Source organism: Nymphaea colorata, chromosome 3, assembly GCF_008831285.2.
Source record: "Nymphaea colorata isolate Beijing-Zhang1983 chromosome 3, ASM883128v2, whole genome shotgun sequence".
NCBI classification, from domain to species: Eukaryota; Viridiplantae; Streptophyta; class Magnoliopsida; order Nymphaeales; family Nymphaeaceae; genus Nymphaea; species Nymphaea colorata.
Genome location: NC_045140.1, coordinates 23,784,243 through 23,801,619, shown reverse-complemented (window position 1 = coordinate 23,801,619; position 17,377 = coordinate 23,784,243). Strand labels below are relative to the sequence as shown.

The 17,377-nt window shown below is 38.2% G+C and overlaps 2 protein-coding genes across 8 annotated transcripts; one reads left to right on the top strand and one right to left on the bottom strand.

Annotated features, from left to right (window-relative positions):
• Positions 1–357: 357 nt before the first annotated feature.
• Positions 358–2,131, bottom strand: LOC116250890 (uncharacterized). Its single transcript, XM_031624868.2, has 5 exons — positions 1,958–2,131; positions 1,589–1,766; positions 1,221–1,279; positions 1,074–1,110; positions 358–917 (listed from the first exon to the last, which is right to left on the bottom strand). The coding sequence occupies exons 2-5, from the start codon at positions 1,715–1,717 to the stop codon at positions 582–584; spliced, it is 561 nt and encodes a 186-aa protein (XP_031480728.1). The 5' UTR covers positions 1,718–1,766; positions 1,958–2,131; the 3' UTR covers positions 358–581.
• Positions 2,132–5,225: 3,094 nt separating this feature from the next.
• Positions 5,226–16,766, top strand: LOC116251466 (protein S-acyltransferase 24-like). Of its 7 annotated transcripts, none has more exons than XR_004171684.2 (14): positions 5,226–5,571; positions 5,708–5,848; positions 7,398–7,510; positions 9,485–9,564; positions 9,703–9,866; positions 10,976–11,114; positions 11,205–11,304; positions 13,203–13,260; positions 14,774–14,854; positions 14,930–15,028; positions 15,116–15,194; positions 15,271–15,416; positions 15,762–16,129; positions 16,204–16,766. XR_004171684.2 is itself a non-coding variant. In XM_031625756.2 (13 exons), the coding sequence occupies exons 1-13, from the start codon at positions 5,335–5,337 to the stop codon at positions 15,966–15,968; spliced, it is 1,641 nt and encodes a 546-aa protein (XP_031481616.1). In that variant the 5' UTR covers positions 5,226–5,334; the 3' UTR covers positions 15,969–16,766. The 7 variants fall into 7 exon arrangements, 2 of the variants coding, with proteins under 2 accessions (XP_031481616.1, XP_031481615.1); XR_004171681.2 differs by having other exon boundaries at positions 15,762–16,433; positions 16,532–16,766; XR_004171683.2 differs by having other exon boundaries at positions 15,762–16,433; positions 16,513–16,766.
• Positions 16,767–17,377: the final 611 nt, after the last annotated feature.

Sequence of the window (17,377 nt, the reverse complement as noted above, 5' to 3'; positions counted from 1 at the left end):
GAAGGTGGACGAGAATCGAATTCCCGAGGAACGGTGCTCAGGGAGGCACCAAGGAAAGCTTCTTTCCATCTAGAGGTCGCCCCTCATGGGAAACCATTCCCAATCACTCATGAGCATCGAATTCCCGAGGAACGGTGCTCAGGGAGGCACCAAGGAAAGCTTCTTTCCATCTAGAGGTCGCCCCTCATGGGAAACCATTCCCAATGAAAAGGGAGAAAAGACGTAAGAAAAATCACCTAACAAGCGCCGCAATTATTTTCCCACATGTAACCTCTCCTGGCTAGAAAAAGGTCTCCCTCGTAGCGAATGAGAGCATTTTCCCATAGGAAAGAATGGGTAAAACCACGAACAAACAGATTCCATCCAAAAGGATACATTCGAACCTAAAAATGCATCCAGTTGCTTCAAATTCACATTCAAATAGAGAGAAAATGTCACCGTTCAAAGTTAAAGGAGACACATTTCGCAAATAACAATTAAGAGCGACGAAATGTATTGATATGTAACCAACAAGTTCATAGAAAGTTAGACTAACTCCGTCCCTGCCCTAAGAAAAACACAAGCCAAACGCCCGAGTTTGGTCACTTCCTCTTTTTAATTGGAGGCTCAGGCATCTCTTCATCCTCTTCTTCATCTTCCTCATCATCATCCTCACCATCTTCATCTTCCTCATCCTCATCTTCATCTTCCTCTTCATCATCGTCGTCTTCATCATCACTGCCTCCTCCTCCGTTCGCTTCAACATCGTCTTCCTGGTCTTCATCTCCTTGGTTATCGTTATCCTCATCTCCAGATGCGTGCTCGTCATCATCATCCTGCTCTTCACCATCTTCATCGTCTTCATCGTCATCATCATTCTCTGAATCCCCATCATCTTTGTTTTCAGGAGCAACCCCATCGCCGACATGTCTTGTATTCTGCTCCACCCAGATAAAATAAAATTAATGAGAGGAGTTTAAATTAAGCGATCTGAGACTTCATCCAACAAGGACTTGAATCGACGGAGATGGTGCAAGATTTAGAAACCACTCTAGTTTCAAATCTAGAGAGAAATAAGAAGAAATGTGACTTGCCTTTTCCTTCATCCCAATTAAGATGGAGTGATCGAACCTACAAAAGAGAAAATAAGAGGAAAATAAACCAAAGATTCTCATTCACACGCTCCAAATTAAGAGAAATAAGAAGTAAAGGCTGAGGGGAAGAAGAGAATGATTGTTTACCCGTGATTGTTCTCACTCTCCTGATCCAAGAAATTTCTTCCAGTCATCAGGCAGCCCATCTGAGGGACAGTTGTTTTTCTTATGGTTTAGCCATACAATTATGAATCAACTCTCTCTCTCTCTCTCTCTCTCTCTCTCTCTCTCTCTCTCTCTGGCAGCACCCACAAATCTAAAAAGGGAAACTGCAATAATACATGATCTACCCAAAAGGAGATAGAGAAAGAGAACTATGCCACACTTGGAAGCACAAAAATGTTTAAACTTGCTGAAAGTAACTATGGAAAACAAGAAAAAAACTCAACATAATTCCATAACAATCAACCTAAATGAGTAAACCAGAAGGACAAAGTATAAGGAGAAGAAATTACCGCTAGAAGTAAGTAAACTGACTTTTGGGCGACGAGCACCGCCTCAACAGCGACAGCTTCCACCAAGGAAGCAGCCATTTGCCTGAGAGCAACAGCCTCCGAAGAGTAGAAATCCCCAGCGACCTCCATCTCAAAAAAATGTTCCCGCAAAATAACGGAAAGGAACCGAGAATGCTAACTATGGGAAAAAAAAAAAAAAAACCCAACATCACTCCCATAACACAGGATACAAAAATAAAAACATGGGAAAGCTGACGGAAAAACGAAAAGAAAACTCAAACCAGGACTTTCAGAATAGTATCTCGCAAGGAAAAAAACACAGGAAACAGAAAAACATCAAAGAAGAAGGAGGAAAAAGAAGGCACGTACGTTATAGAGACCGATTAGGGCCTGAGAGACGAGAAGCGAAGGTTAGGAGGCGGCCGCGCAGTTGCAGTAGATCGGAGAGACGAGTACTGCCATAGAAAGATAGGGTTTAAGCAGGGGACTCGGGAGAGCTAGGGTTTGAGGATTTTTCCCTCTTTTTTTTTCCCCTTCTTTTCCGGGTCATTGGGGAGCATCGTCATGCGTGCGCGTGTGCACGAGCGTGCGAGGGTGGAAGAAGGAGATCTACGGTGGCAGATGTTCGTATTCGCGGAGGCTCAATCGGTAGGTCCCCTGCCTGCCTCTCAGTGTTCGCGTCATGTTCGGGTTTCAATGTCAACGCAGTCTTGTAAAAATCGGTTTGCGAACCGAGTCGGTTGATTTCCCGGTTCAGGCTACAAATCGGCAAAATATTTAAAAAATTGAAATATACATAAATATAATAATAACAATAAATTTTAAAATTAGTTAAATGTTGACACACATAGAATTGGTTTGCCTTCAGCTCAATTCGAGTCAATGGATCCAGTTGATTAAGATCGACTTAGTCGTTAGTGCTACTCATTTGCAGAATGATTTTGTTATTTCTGCATGAAATGGTACACCTTACACTTCAATATCAACCAAAATTGCTAGTGTTTGCATTTGGTTTGTGATCTTTAGTGTGGACCACATAACCTACAATTGAGACCCTTGCCCTACGTATGTGTAGGAATTTTTTGTCGCATTGTTTGAACTATAGTTTTCAAAATATAATTATATATATATATATATATATAAGTTAAACTATAATTTAAAAAATCCATAAATAAAATTTTATTTTATTTTTTAAAATCAAAGGTGGGGCCATGGCCCTGCCGGCCTCCACCTTGGCACTACAAATAAAGTACATTGAATTATTTTACCCAAAACCAGTTGAAGCAACAGTGTATAAAGAAAGTCGCAGACCGAAATGAGACAATAATTCCATGGAAAAGTGCATTCGAGATTCCAAACAAACCTAATTCCCACAAAGCCTCCAATCAGCACTTCGAGGAGAAACAGACAAACCGTACTTCGTGAATGATCCAATGATAGACCGAGGGTGCAGAGACTGTGTCAAGTAAATGTGCAGTGGGATTCACTTCCCTCCATCAAACAGGAAGCTAGTCAGTTCTATGGAGAAGATTTTTTTTCCTATCTAGCTTTTTACCCAAAAAAAAGTTTGTTCTATGTGGTAGTCAATGCATGAAATTGATGTACCACAATAAGATTTCATGTAAATTCTTTCATCTCTCTCTAAAACGACGAAGCCCACATTTGACACAGGAGAAAGATATAACAAATATTTAGAAATTCACATGTGGCTGTCTTAAACGGGCCATAGAATCAATTTGGTTTGCCGTTGACTCAATCCAAGTGGGCTTCTAACACAACCAAATTATGAGCTGATTGTCATCTTCTCGACTGCAAATAGTGGATGCACGACATTGTAGTTCATCCACAACATTGTAGTTGACGGGTGCACTATTCTCTAAACATGTTCCAAAGCAGTTCTAAACCCCATAAGTAGAAGGAAAAAGAAAGGTGTTTCTATCCTACATAATATTTTACCCCATTAGAATTACAAGCACATCTAAAATTTCAATATTCTTGCAGACAAAATACTTACATACAATATTTAGTGTTGTTTCTAATCATAGGTTTAACGCTGAGACAATGATTTAGAATGACCGAAATACCCTCAATATACTGTCTAATTTTTTATCCGTCGACTCTGTTAAAAATATCCAACTAAATGCTTTTTTCATTAATTTTATGCCAGCTGAGGAGCTTGTCTCTTTTGCTTTGTAAAACAAGTTAGATGCATGTTTTATGTTTCCAAGTTGTTATATCTGTAACTATTTTCATTTATTTGAGTAGCTTATGAAAAGCTTTTTCGTATACAACATAGTTTTTAGAGAAAATTATTCAAATAGCCTGGGGGGTTAAAATGGGCAGATTAACCCAGTAAAACCTTAGATTACTTTTTTTCAAGTACTTTTTTTTTTTTTTTTTTTGGCTTATAGAGAGAGAAATGACAAGTCCGCTTCAACCTTTCATTTAGGTGATCGAAATTAATCTGTCAAGCGATTCGATTCGTACACTACAAGCGAAAGAGAAAAAGAGCTCTTTTGTTTAATGTTGAAGATTTTGTATGACGCTTTATTCTATCAAAACTAGGTCTTTTAAACAGTTCATTTTTCATCTAAACTTGATGAGGAAAACAATTGACTTCAAGTCAGGTATTAAAGATCAAACAACTATTTTAAAGACGTCAACTAAAACTTAAAAGCCTCTTGATTAGATACCTTCTTATCTACCACACTTCCTATTACTTCATTTTTATTAGACGTATAGCCAATAAAAATCCAACTCAATCAAATATAAATGTCAGATCCTGTCTTAGTCAGATCCAGATTCGATTTCAGAAAAAAAAGATTAGAGTCGAAATCTGAACCAGAACTCAACATAAAGCAGTCAAAGTATAGAGAAATCGAAACCGATCAAAATGGAAGACATTTTTTTTTACTGTTTACTTAGGAGAAATTGTATTGGTATTTAACGGAAAAACTTTCAAAGCCATATTTTATACCTCTAAAGTTAGTTAGTTTAGCATAAATATATCATTCGAATCAATTCGAATGTCGCACTTATTTGCAGTAAAAAGTCCCAATTTACAGTTTACCAAAAAAATTACAGCGACCACAACCAAGATCATAGGCATTGCCATCACAAATGAATGACCGACAAAAGTCACCGCAACAAAGCCGTTGGAATTCATGAGGGATATGAAAGAAGGAAAGCGGACAGTTAGGGAGAGGTTGATGCCGGGTCGCTTCGACAGCCGTTCATCTTGCAGATGGACGAAGCCCGACGCGTCTTGACCAATGCGTGTCGACACCTGGGGCCCCCACACCAACAATACTCTGGCCGTACGAAGATGACGTGGAAAATTAATATTCCATTTACTCCCCGCGGTCCAACGGCCACCCCGAATAGGGTCCACTTTTAGTTACGATAAAGGTCAAAAGTATGCTAAGGGACAATTGCTAAAAGTTAAGCCCTTTTGTATTCGTCGCCAGGTGTCCCGAAACATTGCTACTTTATATTTGTTTTGTTCTTACCATGCCATTCTCGACATCACATTAGTAGAGCTTGATCCTTGGGTACGACGTCTTTTGAGCTCGTACAATTCCTTTTTTTTCATTCTTAACGCGGGTCCATTTCGAGCCATTCATTCCCTCGCAAAACAGTGAGAGGGGAACGTGCGAGAGAAGAAGGGCGACGAGCGCGGGAGGGTGTCGTGGGAAGGGGTGCCGGGGCACAACCGTTGTGCCGGCCGTCCTTCTGGTCGCTCGGAGATGGCGTCGGAGATCGAGGTCGTGGCGGAAGCGAGCGCCTCGCCGGTCTCCGTCGTCGGCGAGGACGGCCTGAAGGACGATATCTACACTGCCGCGGCCTACGGCGACCTCGAGAAGCTGCAGAAGCTCGTCGAGGGGGACGGCTGTTCCGTGTCGGAGCCCGACGGATTGGGCTACTACGCTTTGCAATGGGCTGCTCTCAACAATCGGAGTGCCGCCGCACGTTACATTATCGAGGTTCGCCTGCCGCGCGATCTTAGATCGAGTCGTCCTATTCTTTTGCCGTCCAATCTTGATGTAGCTGTCGGGGTTCCAGTTTCTTCGTCTTCGTGTTGCTCTTGGTCTTGATCTTTGTCTATGGTGATTTGATCAGCATGGTGGAGACGTGAACGCGAAGGATCACTCGGGGCAGACGGCGCTTCACTGGAGCGCGGTGCGCGGGGCGGTTCAGGTCGCGGAGATCTTGCTTCAGGAGGGCGTGCTCGTTAATGCGGCCGATTTGAACGGTTATCAGGTTGACATTTTCTTTATTGAACCTCTTCTTCTTCTTTGTCTCATTTAGTTTTTTCCCCTATCTTATTTTGTTTTTGAGTTCGTGCTCGGAGGAAGAAGTACAATAAGGTCCTTGTTGCTTTTTAACTACTTATTCTGTAAATTTTCCCAGTAAATTGTCAAAGGGATTGCATGGAATAGTGTTTTTCTGAAACAAGCATTTCCTACGAAGAACGAATGTGGCTTGTAGACATGATGCTTTTCAGTAAAAGACATGAACGAAGTCGTATCATAGGCGTCTTCACTGCGTAGGCTCCTTCTGGCTATTTTTAGAACATTGAAAGATGGATAGGATGACCATATCATCTAATGGCGTAATAGTGGCTGTCTGATAAATGCACCTCGTTTGTAATCTCGAGTTGCTTGTTTGATCTCGTTAATTGCGACTCACGTGACTTGCGTTATGGAGGTTCTATCATTGTTATTATTATTATTACTAGCAGAAAGAAACTGTACCAAACGATGCAAGAGAGTACTGCTAACTTATGGTTATTTGAAGGCCTTAAGTCGGCTTGTTGTCTAGATGGGCAGCTCTTGTTTTCTTGCTGCTGAAACCTGCCAGTTGGGTATCAAACCACTAATTCGGTCTGTACATGGACATTTGGGTTTTTTTTTTTCTTTTGGGTGAGTTGACTTCGAATGATAGTGGCAAATAATGGAGATACTTTGAAAATATCACATTTTTTATATAAATAAAGGATTTTATCGGGACAATACCATGATTTTTTCAAAATATCCAAAAATCTTGCGGTAATATCATAACGTTTTCACCTTTTCTGAAAAATCCCTCTGATATGTAATCTAAGTGCGTAGTTTCCATTTTCATGTTTATTTTAAATTTTAAAATTTTGAGAACTACCTCTGAACATAGACTTTTGTAAGAAAATAAATAGAAAGCTCATACATTTGAATTTTTTTCTATCATCCTTTTGTATAATTTTAATTTTTTTGATCTTTTCAAGATTTTCATAGAAAAGCTTCAAGAGAAAGCCTTCCTGCGACATTCCTACGAATGATATTTGTTAGTAACTTCACATGGATAAGCCAGATACGTCGGTAGATTTCTATGTTCTTCATAATGTGTTTGTTCAACAAGTCCTGTTGCAGACTATCCTCCAGCTGCTTGAGAGAGAATGGGAAAAAATTAAATAATGTCATCCCTTTACAGAATGCAAAGCTTCTTATCTCTTTCTTTTATGTATGCTTAAATATATTTGAGTAACTTGATGTCCCTCATGCTGAGATAAATTTGTGATAAGAGAAAATGTTTATTAATAATTTCAATAAATTTCAAGGCCCACAATAAAAAAATTTGTCAAAGTAAGCTAATGACAGTCTTGTGTACAATTATTATATGTTGCTTCTTCTTTAAGTTGTTATGGATCAACTAGTATGCTGTCACATTCGTCTATTTTTCATCCCTTGCAATATTCGTAAATTTTGTCTCATTAACAAAGACTTTAGTGTTGCATAGCCAACTGGTTAAAATTTCCATGTTAACCTTGTTGCAGACAGCGCATGTTGCAGCACAGTATGGCCAAACTGCTTTCTTGTATCATATTCTTACAAAATGGGACGCTGATGTCGATACTCCTGACAATGATGGGAGGAGTCCACTGCATTGGTATTTGACTTCTTTAATGGATTCATGCGTGTACCTGTATTATTGTGCTTACGCCTTTTCTGCTTTTTGTTTTGTCAGACCAGTGCCAAACACAGTTCAATGTATGCATGATGTGCCTTTTCGTCATGATATTTATGCTTGTATATGTTTTTTTTATCAATATATAAATATGCCTGAGAAGAAAATTCGTGAGATCTTTCAGAAGGTACATAAGGTTTCCCTGCTGTTAGAATGATTGAGTACCTTTTCCTCGCATACAGGGAGCACGGAGACTGAAATGATAGAAGTTTCCTGTAAAAGAACTATAACGTATTGAACCATGTACAAGGATGTGCTATTTTTATGTCAAAAGGCTACGCGGGTTGCTTCTATTAGGCGATTCAACTAAATGAGTAGCCTACACATTGCTGTTCCTTTAGTTAATATAATAGGTCCAATTGCTAAGACATGATTTAGACAGTAGAAGCTTGCTGTTAGCTTAGTTGCATGTGCACTAATCACCTTGGTTGTTTTTGCTGCTTTAATGCTTCTCTGAAAATCTAACTGGCCTTTAGGTAGTATCTCAGTCAACAAAATCAGATGAAGACTAAAATTAGTTGGAAAAATGCATCTCTAAGTTCAAGAAAGTGAAGGCAGAATGTCCAGTACAGCTTTGCTGCTAATTATACTTGTCAAGCGGGTGATAGACATCTCAAGAATATGCATACAATGTTAAAATGTGCAGCTAAATTTGAATGCTCTCATCTGGAATACAGTCAAACAGAAGCTTGAAATAGTTGAAACTGCACCAAGAACATAAAAGGCACAAAGGAAATAGAAGCATTACATTTTGATGTACTCTTCACATACATCCTTGCTTCACTCTTATAGGTGAAGAAAGCAAGCGAGATTCCATTACATGCATGCATGTGCTGGGTCAAACTAAATTTTGGGCTTATCAGTCTGTCTGTTTTAATCAGTTGAATTGCACCAAGAAATGCAAAGGATAAACCAATACACAAGGTTATTAACCATAGTGGAATAGCGTTGCTAATGTTGGGCTCAACATGTCCATAGAATGAATGCGCATCTACTTGGTTTCTGTGTACCATAAAAAATTTGCAGCGTGCATGTTCTCTATTTGTATTCACATATGTGTGTATAGTGTACTCGTACATGTTTCTCCATGCATGCATATTTTTTTGTGTGTGTTACTGTGTTTCAAAATTCAGAATCTACAAACAGTTATCATTTTGAAAGCATAGTTGAAACTTGAAAGGTCCAATTGTATAACTAATAACAGAGTTTCACAAAAGGAATGGACTACATAAATAAAGGCCCAAGAGATTTAAGGACCAGAATACAAAAGCTATGGTCTCTGTTCTCTGGTGTCTAACATAGGTTTGGTTGTGTCCATTACTTGCTTAGTCTGTGGAAGATAGTGGTTTTTCCAGGCTGTCTTGTTTCATCATGCCTTGATGTTTGGATACACATATTCTACAGGAGAAAAGAGCATATTCTTTATCTTGAGAATGCAAGCACATCCATAGGCAATTGGACAGGTAAGGATATTGTAGGAGAAACATGTACTACAATATTTTATGCAAGCAAGCTTGGTAGATATATCTGATAAAGCAGTATTAATAGCAAATGAGGTTAATGTTGAGAATTAGCTCATGCCTCAAGATGTTTCTGCATAAAGCAAAGTTAGATGGCAGAGTATTATTGCTCTAATTTGCTCTTAATTTAGGAATGCACCTCTTACCGGCCAACATGGTAGTTTCTTCACATCCAAAACAATAAGTGGAGAAAAATTGTGTGGTTGCATTCATTAACTTCATCAAATTTTATTGCATGTATGCTGTTTTCTTTTGTGTTTTTTGGTGACTGATAAGGTTTGCTTATAAGTGGTTAGTCTTTGCAGTTTGCGTGATTTACTGATCCAACGGTTAATCGAGTAAATGGAATTCATTATTTCCTTGTCTATTCTTGTAGGGCTGCATATAAAGGTTTTGCTGATTGCATTCGTCTACTTTTGTTTCTAGATGCTTTTCGAGGGAGACAGGATAAGGAAGGTAATTTTTTCTGCTTCCTCTTGCTGTGTTAACTTTAATGCTTTTTCTCTGTTGGTAGACATTATATATGCATGCTAAGCATCTATAACCTTTCTGGAGGCTAAGACTTAATCGTTACATCTTTTCATGTGCCACTAGGATGTACTCCGCTTCATTGGGCTGCTATTAGGGGAAACTTAGAGGCATGTACAATCTTGGTGCAAGTTGGTAAGAAAGAGGACCTCATGGCAACTGATAACACCGGGCTCACTCCTGCACAACTTGCATCAGATAAAGGTCATATGCAAGTAGCATTTTTCCTTGTAGGTACTCTATGGCTGAGTAACTTTATCATCAAATTGGCAACATCTGAATTTTGTCCTGCTTACTGCAGCTGAATAATGCTGTTTTCTTTGACAGACAGACTTTCCATTTGCTTTCTCTCTCTCTTTGGTTGTCTTCTTCTATGCTACAATTATATATTAAATCATTTCTTAGGGTCCTTTCTGGAGTAATAAGGAAAAAAAAACCTCTTGGACAAATGAGGTTAGCTTTAGGCATTGCACAAATATCTCGGTTATATTCTTAATGCATTAGAAACAAAAAGCAAGCAAAAGAAAAGGAAAAATCATGACATTTTGAAAAAAGAATAGAAAAAACAAGAATATATAACATTCTCGAAAGTTTTTAAAGTATATTACAAATTTTTTTGATGTTTCTTTTATCATTATAATAGCTTGAATTTTTATCAATTTTGTTGCAAAAAAATTAGTAGATAACTTTCATAACTTTCTACCCAAAATTCCTGAGATTTTCCCTAGAAAAGCTAATTTCCTGAGTAATACCTAAGAAGGAGCTTGCTAATGGAAAGAAAGATTGATATTTGTAACAATGGTTTTACGAGCACCTTGGAAGTGCCTATGATATCAGCTTGACATATAGTAAATTTTTTTTTTTCTTTGCTAGTCATTGGCTGTAAATGGTATGTAAGAACATGTTCATTTGAAAATGCTTAAAAGTAGATTAGACCTTTGTCTCAAGACTCTCAACCAAAATTTTCATTTATGAGTCAATTTTTAGTAGTCCCTCTCACAGGACAGCTGAATATGGGTTTTTTTTTTTATATATTTCACTAAAGAAAAGTACTCTCTAGGGCAGGACGAGTGACAGATTCCCCCCTCCCCCCTTCTTCCTCCTCTCTTGCCCTTTCTATGATCACTGTTGCGATGCAAATATAAAAACAGAAAGAAAATTCCTTTACTGTTTTTTCTTTCTATGATTTGTTCGGCACTTGTCTTTTGTATGCAGTCTAGTTGATTTTGCTGATGCTTCATTCTTTACACATGTTGAAGAGCTATAGAATCAGTGAATCTTTGAATATTTTTCCAGCAAATGCTTGCACATTTTATAGTAAGGAAATTTGTCTTTGCAGAGAAATGCTAAAAGGCTGCTTGATAATCGTTGTGATGGAGACAGACATCTCAGAAAACTTATGAGATTAGGACTAGCACCTGTGCTTTGGTTTATGATAATAGTTCTTCTTGCCACATACATCCACTCTGTCGTCATAGGTATGTTGCTATGAACTTGCCCAGCTGCATGAATGTCCTCTGTTCCCTCTAATGGCACACTCGTATCTTTCTATCTTACCTTTGCTGCAGGTTTGAATCTTTTAAGCATAAATGCTGCCTTTGGATTTTTTGCCTGGTTAGGCATTTTGCTTGCCACTTCTGGACTCGTAATGTTTTATAGATGTAGCAGGTATGTTTTTAACTTTTATTAGAATTCACCAAAAATTGCAGTGTTTCCTAGTTGATTCTATTTGACAATAGGTACCCAAGAATGCTGTTATGCAGCTTATACCTGTGCTGAGATGGCACAACGTAGACAGACATGCTTCTATATGACGGTGCATTTGAGAGCACCTGGGCATGCTTGACCTATTGTTAATCCAACTAAAAGATGGTCCAAATTTTGCAGCCATGTAGATTGAATGCGTCCCCTTTCTATCTATACCACTTTTAATGATCAATTCTCTAGCAAAAGAAGTTTCTTTTCCTGGAGGAATTTTTCTTTTTGAAAAATATGGGTATATATTATGTGTATATATACTATGTGATTAGAACGACCAACTGTTGGGACAACCCTTATGACTGTCTATCTCTTTCCTCATTTCAATGCTCACTGTTGAGAATTATATGAGAAAGATGAAAAAAATTAATAGGGTTGTCCTGACCATTGGTTGTCAGAGCTGAGTTACCCGGTGCATGTAAGTTGTGTGTGTATATAACTATATATATGTGTACCTATTTAACCGCTGTATGAACATCTTCTCAAATTGCTATATCTTATACGGTTATACCCCTGAACCCATACCTATGTGACATAGTACTAGTCTCAGCTAAAACAGATGGACAATTAGTGTTTCCCAGTCAATATTGTTGAATCTCTCTCTCTCTCTCTCTCTCTCTCATCATAGGTATCCATATCTTTCCATACTTGTTTGCTGGACCAGTTATGATTGTATTTGAATATTCTCCTCTGTAGCTGCTGTTACCTTTTACATGACTATTCAATATTCATCCACTAATTGATCAGATGTTTAAGCTTCACCTTGGACAAACATGTTTTATTTTTGTGCTTTTGGCAACATTTTATGGAAGAACTTCGGGCATTAGCCTTGGCTGCATTTGAGCATGTGGGTGCTACTGGTTGTCACCTGATGATGGTATAACGAAAAGTCGAGGGATCGATAACTGGTGGAGCCAGAGAAAATAAAGAGCATGTGGGTGTTGCAGAGATACCAATCCAGATTAATAGCACCTTAGATGGATGCCCAAGCATTAGGTGTGTCTTCCCAAATATTTGTCCGGCTGACCTAGCAATAATTGTAGCTTTCCTGTCCTTCAAGGTCGTGCTTCTTCTTTATCTCCTTTTTCTCTAAGGATAGTGGAAAGAACCACCAGGTTTAAGGGTCTACCGCTCCCCCAGAACAAAAAAGAATTTGGTCACCTGGCTTTCAAATTCAAGTTCTTTAATTGGGGGGACAATTGGACAACTTCTTTGCAGGTGCATGACATACTCCTGCGCAAGTCAATCTTAATGTATCACTGTAAAATGCTAATTTTATTTTCATGCCATAATCAGGAAATATGTTGTTTGTCCCTAACTTTTAAAAGCATTGATGCATGATGACATTTCTGCAGTTTACATATGAAGTATCCAACAAAGTTTACATGATTAGTACTTGCAAGTCATACTTTGGATTACTTACTCAAAGGGTTTCCTTATCAAAGCTGCTGCCTTCGCTTAAGTTCCTGAAATTATACATGCTACCTTTGTTCAACTTCCTGAGTATGTGATGCTTTGACTATGATAGTTCAGTAGGTATTGTGAAGCATGCTTACAGGATTGCTGAACTTGCGAATGTCCTTTGCCTTCTATCAATGTTCTTGTCTTTAAATTATATAGATTGTCCTACCTGAGTCGCAGCCCATCCTTTGTGCCTACCTAAAACATCTTTGTGATAAGGAAACTATAATGAATTATACGCTTTCTATTAACAGAGTCTCCTCTTATGCACACTTCTTCTGCTTATATGTTCATATGCAATAAAATTTTCTTGAAATGATTGTGGTTAATCTTCTTTTTGCATGTAGAAAGGATCCTGGTTACATAAAGATGAATGTACATATGGGAGACCTTAAAGATGTTGATGTAAGTATTGCATCTAACTGTCTATATATAGAACAAATCGATCAGCACACGTTCTCGGTTTCATTGTTGTCTACATTTCTCATTACTTCTAAACATCATCATGGTCATGATTATGATTATAATGTTCTTTTCTTTCTTTTTAAGTTTTAAAATCCCTTAATCCCATTTTAGAAGTAAGTTTAATCTTCTTAATATTTTAGAGCACATACAATTCGATTTGCATGTCAAATTGCAGAAACAAATGAACATTTAGCATTCTTAGTTAATGTCCATGTGCACGAGCACTTATTGTATATGCAATTGCATTCATGGCAAGTATGCATTTCGAGTTAAGACCTTAAAGATGTGTGTACAAGCAGCACCAGTTGTAAATGAATATGTGAGCAGTTCCAGATTTCCCCCCTCTCTGCATGCTATGGGTGGTTAACAATTTATCAGACTTACAAAAGCCATTTACTGTCATTTTTTTTTTGGTTACCACTTCTTATGGATACCCTGCATTTACACCCATAGCATTCTTCTATTAGTTGTGGCAAGTATAGCATTATCTAGCAGCATTTCAATTTGTTTTTGTCTCTCTAGAGAATTATTTCACCATTCTCTGTTGTAACTGTTGTGACATATAGTGTGCCGAAAGGCAGTTTTTTGGTTTTCAATATAAACATCTTCACGTTCTGATAGTTGAAACTTGTAAGGTTTTTCCGTTCTTACCCTATGTACTTAGTGATGAGTCGATTTCTCCTCTGGGGCATGTATGTTATTTATATGAACACATGGGTACTTATAGTGTACCAGGTTTCATAGTTTATATCTGGGTCACATCCAAATCCACCCCAACTTTTTAAGGCATTCTTAACCTTAACTTCATTATCATTATGGATAATAATTTTTGTAATTTTGCTTGAATTTTGTTGATCATTGTCATCGAATAGGCATGAACTATGAATTTATTTGTTTAAATATATGATTATGTATGTCCATATGTAAATTGCTGTGTCATACTCTGTGCCCTCACCTGCACGTATGTGACTTAGGTCTAGATTTGTACCAGTGGCAGTGTGTGTTTCTAGAGCTAGTGGAGCTTCCTCATTGTTGTCTTTATCATTTCTAGGATAGGGTTTGATGGCTGGTGTTTCCTTTTGATGAACTTGTTTCAGTGTATTGTCAAGAAATCACTTAGGCACATTGCCATTCTGAGCCGATATACTAGTCCGATTGTCTGAAGGGAAGGTTGGATATTGGGTTGGCCAGTGGAATTCAGAAATAATCTGTTTGACCACTTTATAACTAAAACTTCTTTATTTGTTTCCCTTGGTGAAATTGCTTTCTGAACTTTTAGTACTCTGATTAGCTTGTATACATTTTTCAGCAATGATTGATGTGGTTCTTAATGCATTGTGATACACTTTTAATTGCTTTTCTGGAAATGTGACTTTCCATTTTGTTTTTTTTAAATTATGTAAGCATATAACTTGCAAACAGTCATCACTGATTTGCTTCTAATCATCCTTAGCAGGAGCCTTTGTTGAAATTGGAGCTGAAAAATCCTGCTTTGGTTGCTGGAAATTGGTCGCAGCTTTGCTGCACTTGCAAGGTAATTATGTTGTGGAAATTTGGAAATAAGTTTTTAACCAAGTGTCACTCAGAAGGTCTCTTTGCTTGTATATAGATAGTCAGGCCTCTGCGTTCGAAACATTGCTCCACATGCAATCGCTGTGTTGAACAGTTTGATCATCACTGCCCCTGGGTGTCAAATTGCATTGGGAAGGTGACCTTTGTGAAGCTCAATGATTTTTTCTATTATTTCATTCAGCAGCTTTTATTTCTCACTTGGCTTCCCGGTGATGTAACGCAGAGAAACAAATGGGATTTCTTATTGTTTCTTATTCTGGAAACTCTAGCGATGTTGGTTACTGGTGTTATAACTTCAATAAGTATGTGTATCAGGTTCTTCATTCTTTGTTTTTCTATTTAGACATTATTGAAAACCGATTTTTTTTTGCCAAACAGGAATCTTTACAGATCGAACATTTCAATCCTCATTCAGTGCATGGATGACTAGCGCTGGGAATCATCTTGGCGCGATATCATTTCTAATAATGGACAGTTTCCTTTTTCTCAGTGTTGCAACTTTAACCACCGTTCAGATTTCTCAGGTATCATAAACTAATATAGCCTTACCTGAATTTTTCATTTCATCTTCTTTAGAATGACATTTGTCAAACATATAGTGGTAACTAGTAATTCAAAGAAAAATTACATTCTCAAGAAAGCGACACGATTTGTGTCTACACATTTTGAGGCATTAATGTGTCACACATTAGGATTTATTTTCTTGCTTGAATAACTGCAATTTTGTGAACTTGTTTTGTTCTAATTGCACTTCTTCATGCATTACTTTGGATAGATAAACTGCTTTCTGACTCTTGGTGGGGGAAGAGGATCCGCCTCTGAGAGAGAGAGAGTGTGCTAACTGTACTATTCTTCTGCTTCTCCTGCAGATCTCCAACAACATAACCACAAATGAAATGGCCAACGTAATGCGCTATAGTTATTTGAAAGGGCCAGATGGCACATTCAGGAACCCATATGATCGTGGTGTGTGGAAGAACTGTTCCAGTTTCCTGATAAAGGGATACAATGAAGACACGGAACATCTTGAACAGCCAAACCGTCTAGAAGGGATTGGTGTGATTCAGATGACATAAGCCAGCATCAAAAGGTTGAGATCTCTCCCTGAATGTGAGGACAATGGCCGCCTTCTGCATGGATGTTGTAAAGGAAGCTAAGGATTCATGGGCACATGTGTGTTCCCAATCAGCAGCAGCCATGAGTTGGACAAGAGCTGATCCTCGTCCCTCTATGCTTGGTGAGAAAAACAATCGTTGGCACGACGAGATAACTTTTGTAGCTTCTAATTCATTGAAGGGTTATGTCATACAGCTCTGGAACGTGGACAGAGAGGCGCGGAAGCATCCTGATATCACTTTCTTTTTTTACTGTTCCTCCCCTGTTGTAATGCTTGTTGTAAAGTAGACAGAATGGTTTGAAGTGCAGCTGCAGTAAATTTATCCTCAACCGAGTTTGGGTTTGAAATGCGAGAATGGTTCTGCTGACAATAAAGTCTAGGCAGTTCCCTCGAAGAATATCGCTCGTCTTTACGTGGTTTCCAGGTACGTTCTAATTGTTGAGCTGCTTTGTTTTCAATGTTACTTTGTTTAGGTGAATTTTCCGGTCTAGGTGAATTTCCAGTGCAAATTGCCATTATCAGAAACTCATTGAAGCGAAGACTGTAAGCGAAAATCCGACACACCGAAGAGGGTCTGACCGTGTGTCAATTGCGTCGGGAAATTACAATGATGCGGCATTAACCAATAGGATCATCAAGCCAGGTTGGTGGGTTTAGGTTGCCCCTAAATCTTGGTTGGAGAATAAAAAAGGGAAATTGTGTTAGCTGTATTCGATTGCTTGAACAATTAGAATAATCTTGGGCATTTTTAGAAATCCATATCGGCTTATCTCGGGTCAACGAAGCTGTTTTTTTTTTCTTAGCATTGGATGCGTCCAAGTTACTCAACGCATTTGACTTTTTATTTCTATTCAAAGTTGGCACTTGAGAATCGTTGCAGCTCAGTAAGATATTTTAGTCATTCGTAATGTTGTGAAGTGAAAATTTGTGGTGCTCAAATTTTGAATTTATCATAAGAACACCTTATACTCAAAATTTTCATCATTTAATCATCTTTTTTGTGCGTAATAGGCGTGGAACCTATTTCTAGCTTCCGTGCTTTGAAACACACACACACACAGCCCCTAGCAAGGGAATAACGTCCCAACAAAGATTCCGTTCTAGGTCTGATTTCAAGTCAACTATTCCAGCTATTTGAAATTTACGTGACTCAGGTCGATAGGGATAAAAATAACCACCATAATCGAAAGTTGGTGGCCTGCTAAAAAGGAGTTGAAGTTGTCGAGATGAATACCTCAGCTCAGGGTGGACGCTCCTGTGGAGGCAGACTAAAAGTGTTTTGGCTCTTAAAAGTTGCTACAGTAATTAATTAGAGTAATAGTAGTAGCTATAGCAATGATAATATAATAATAACAACAATAAAACAAC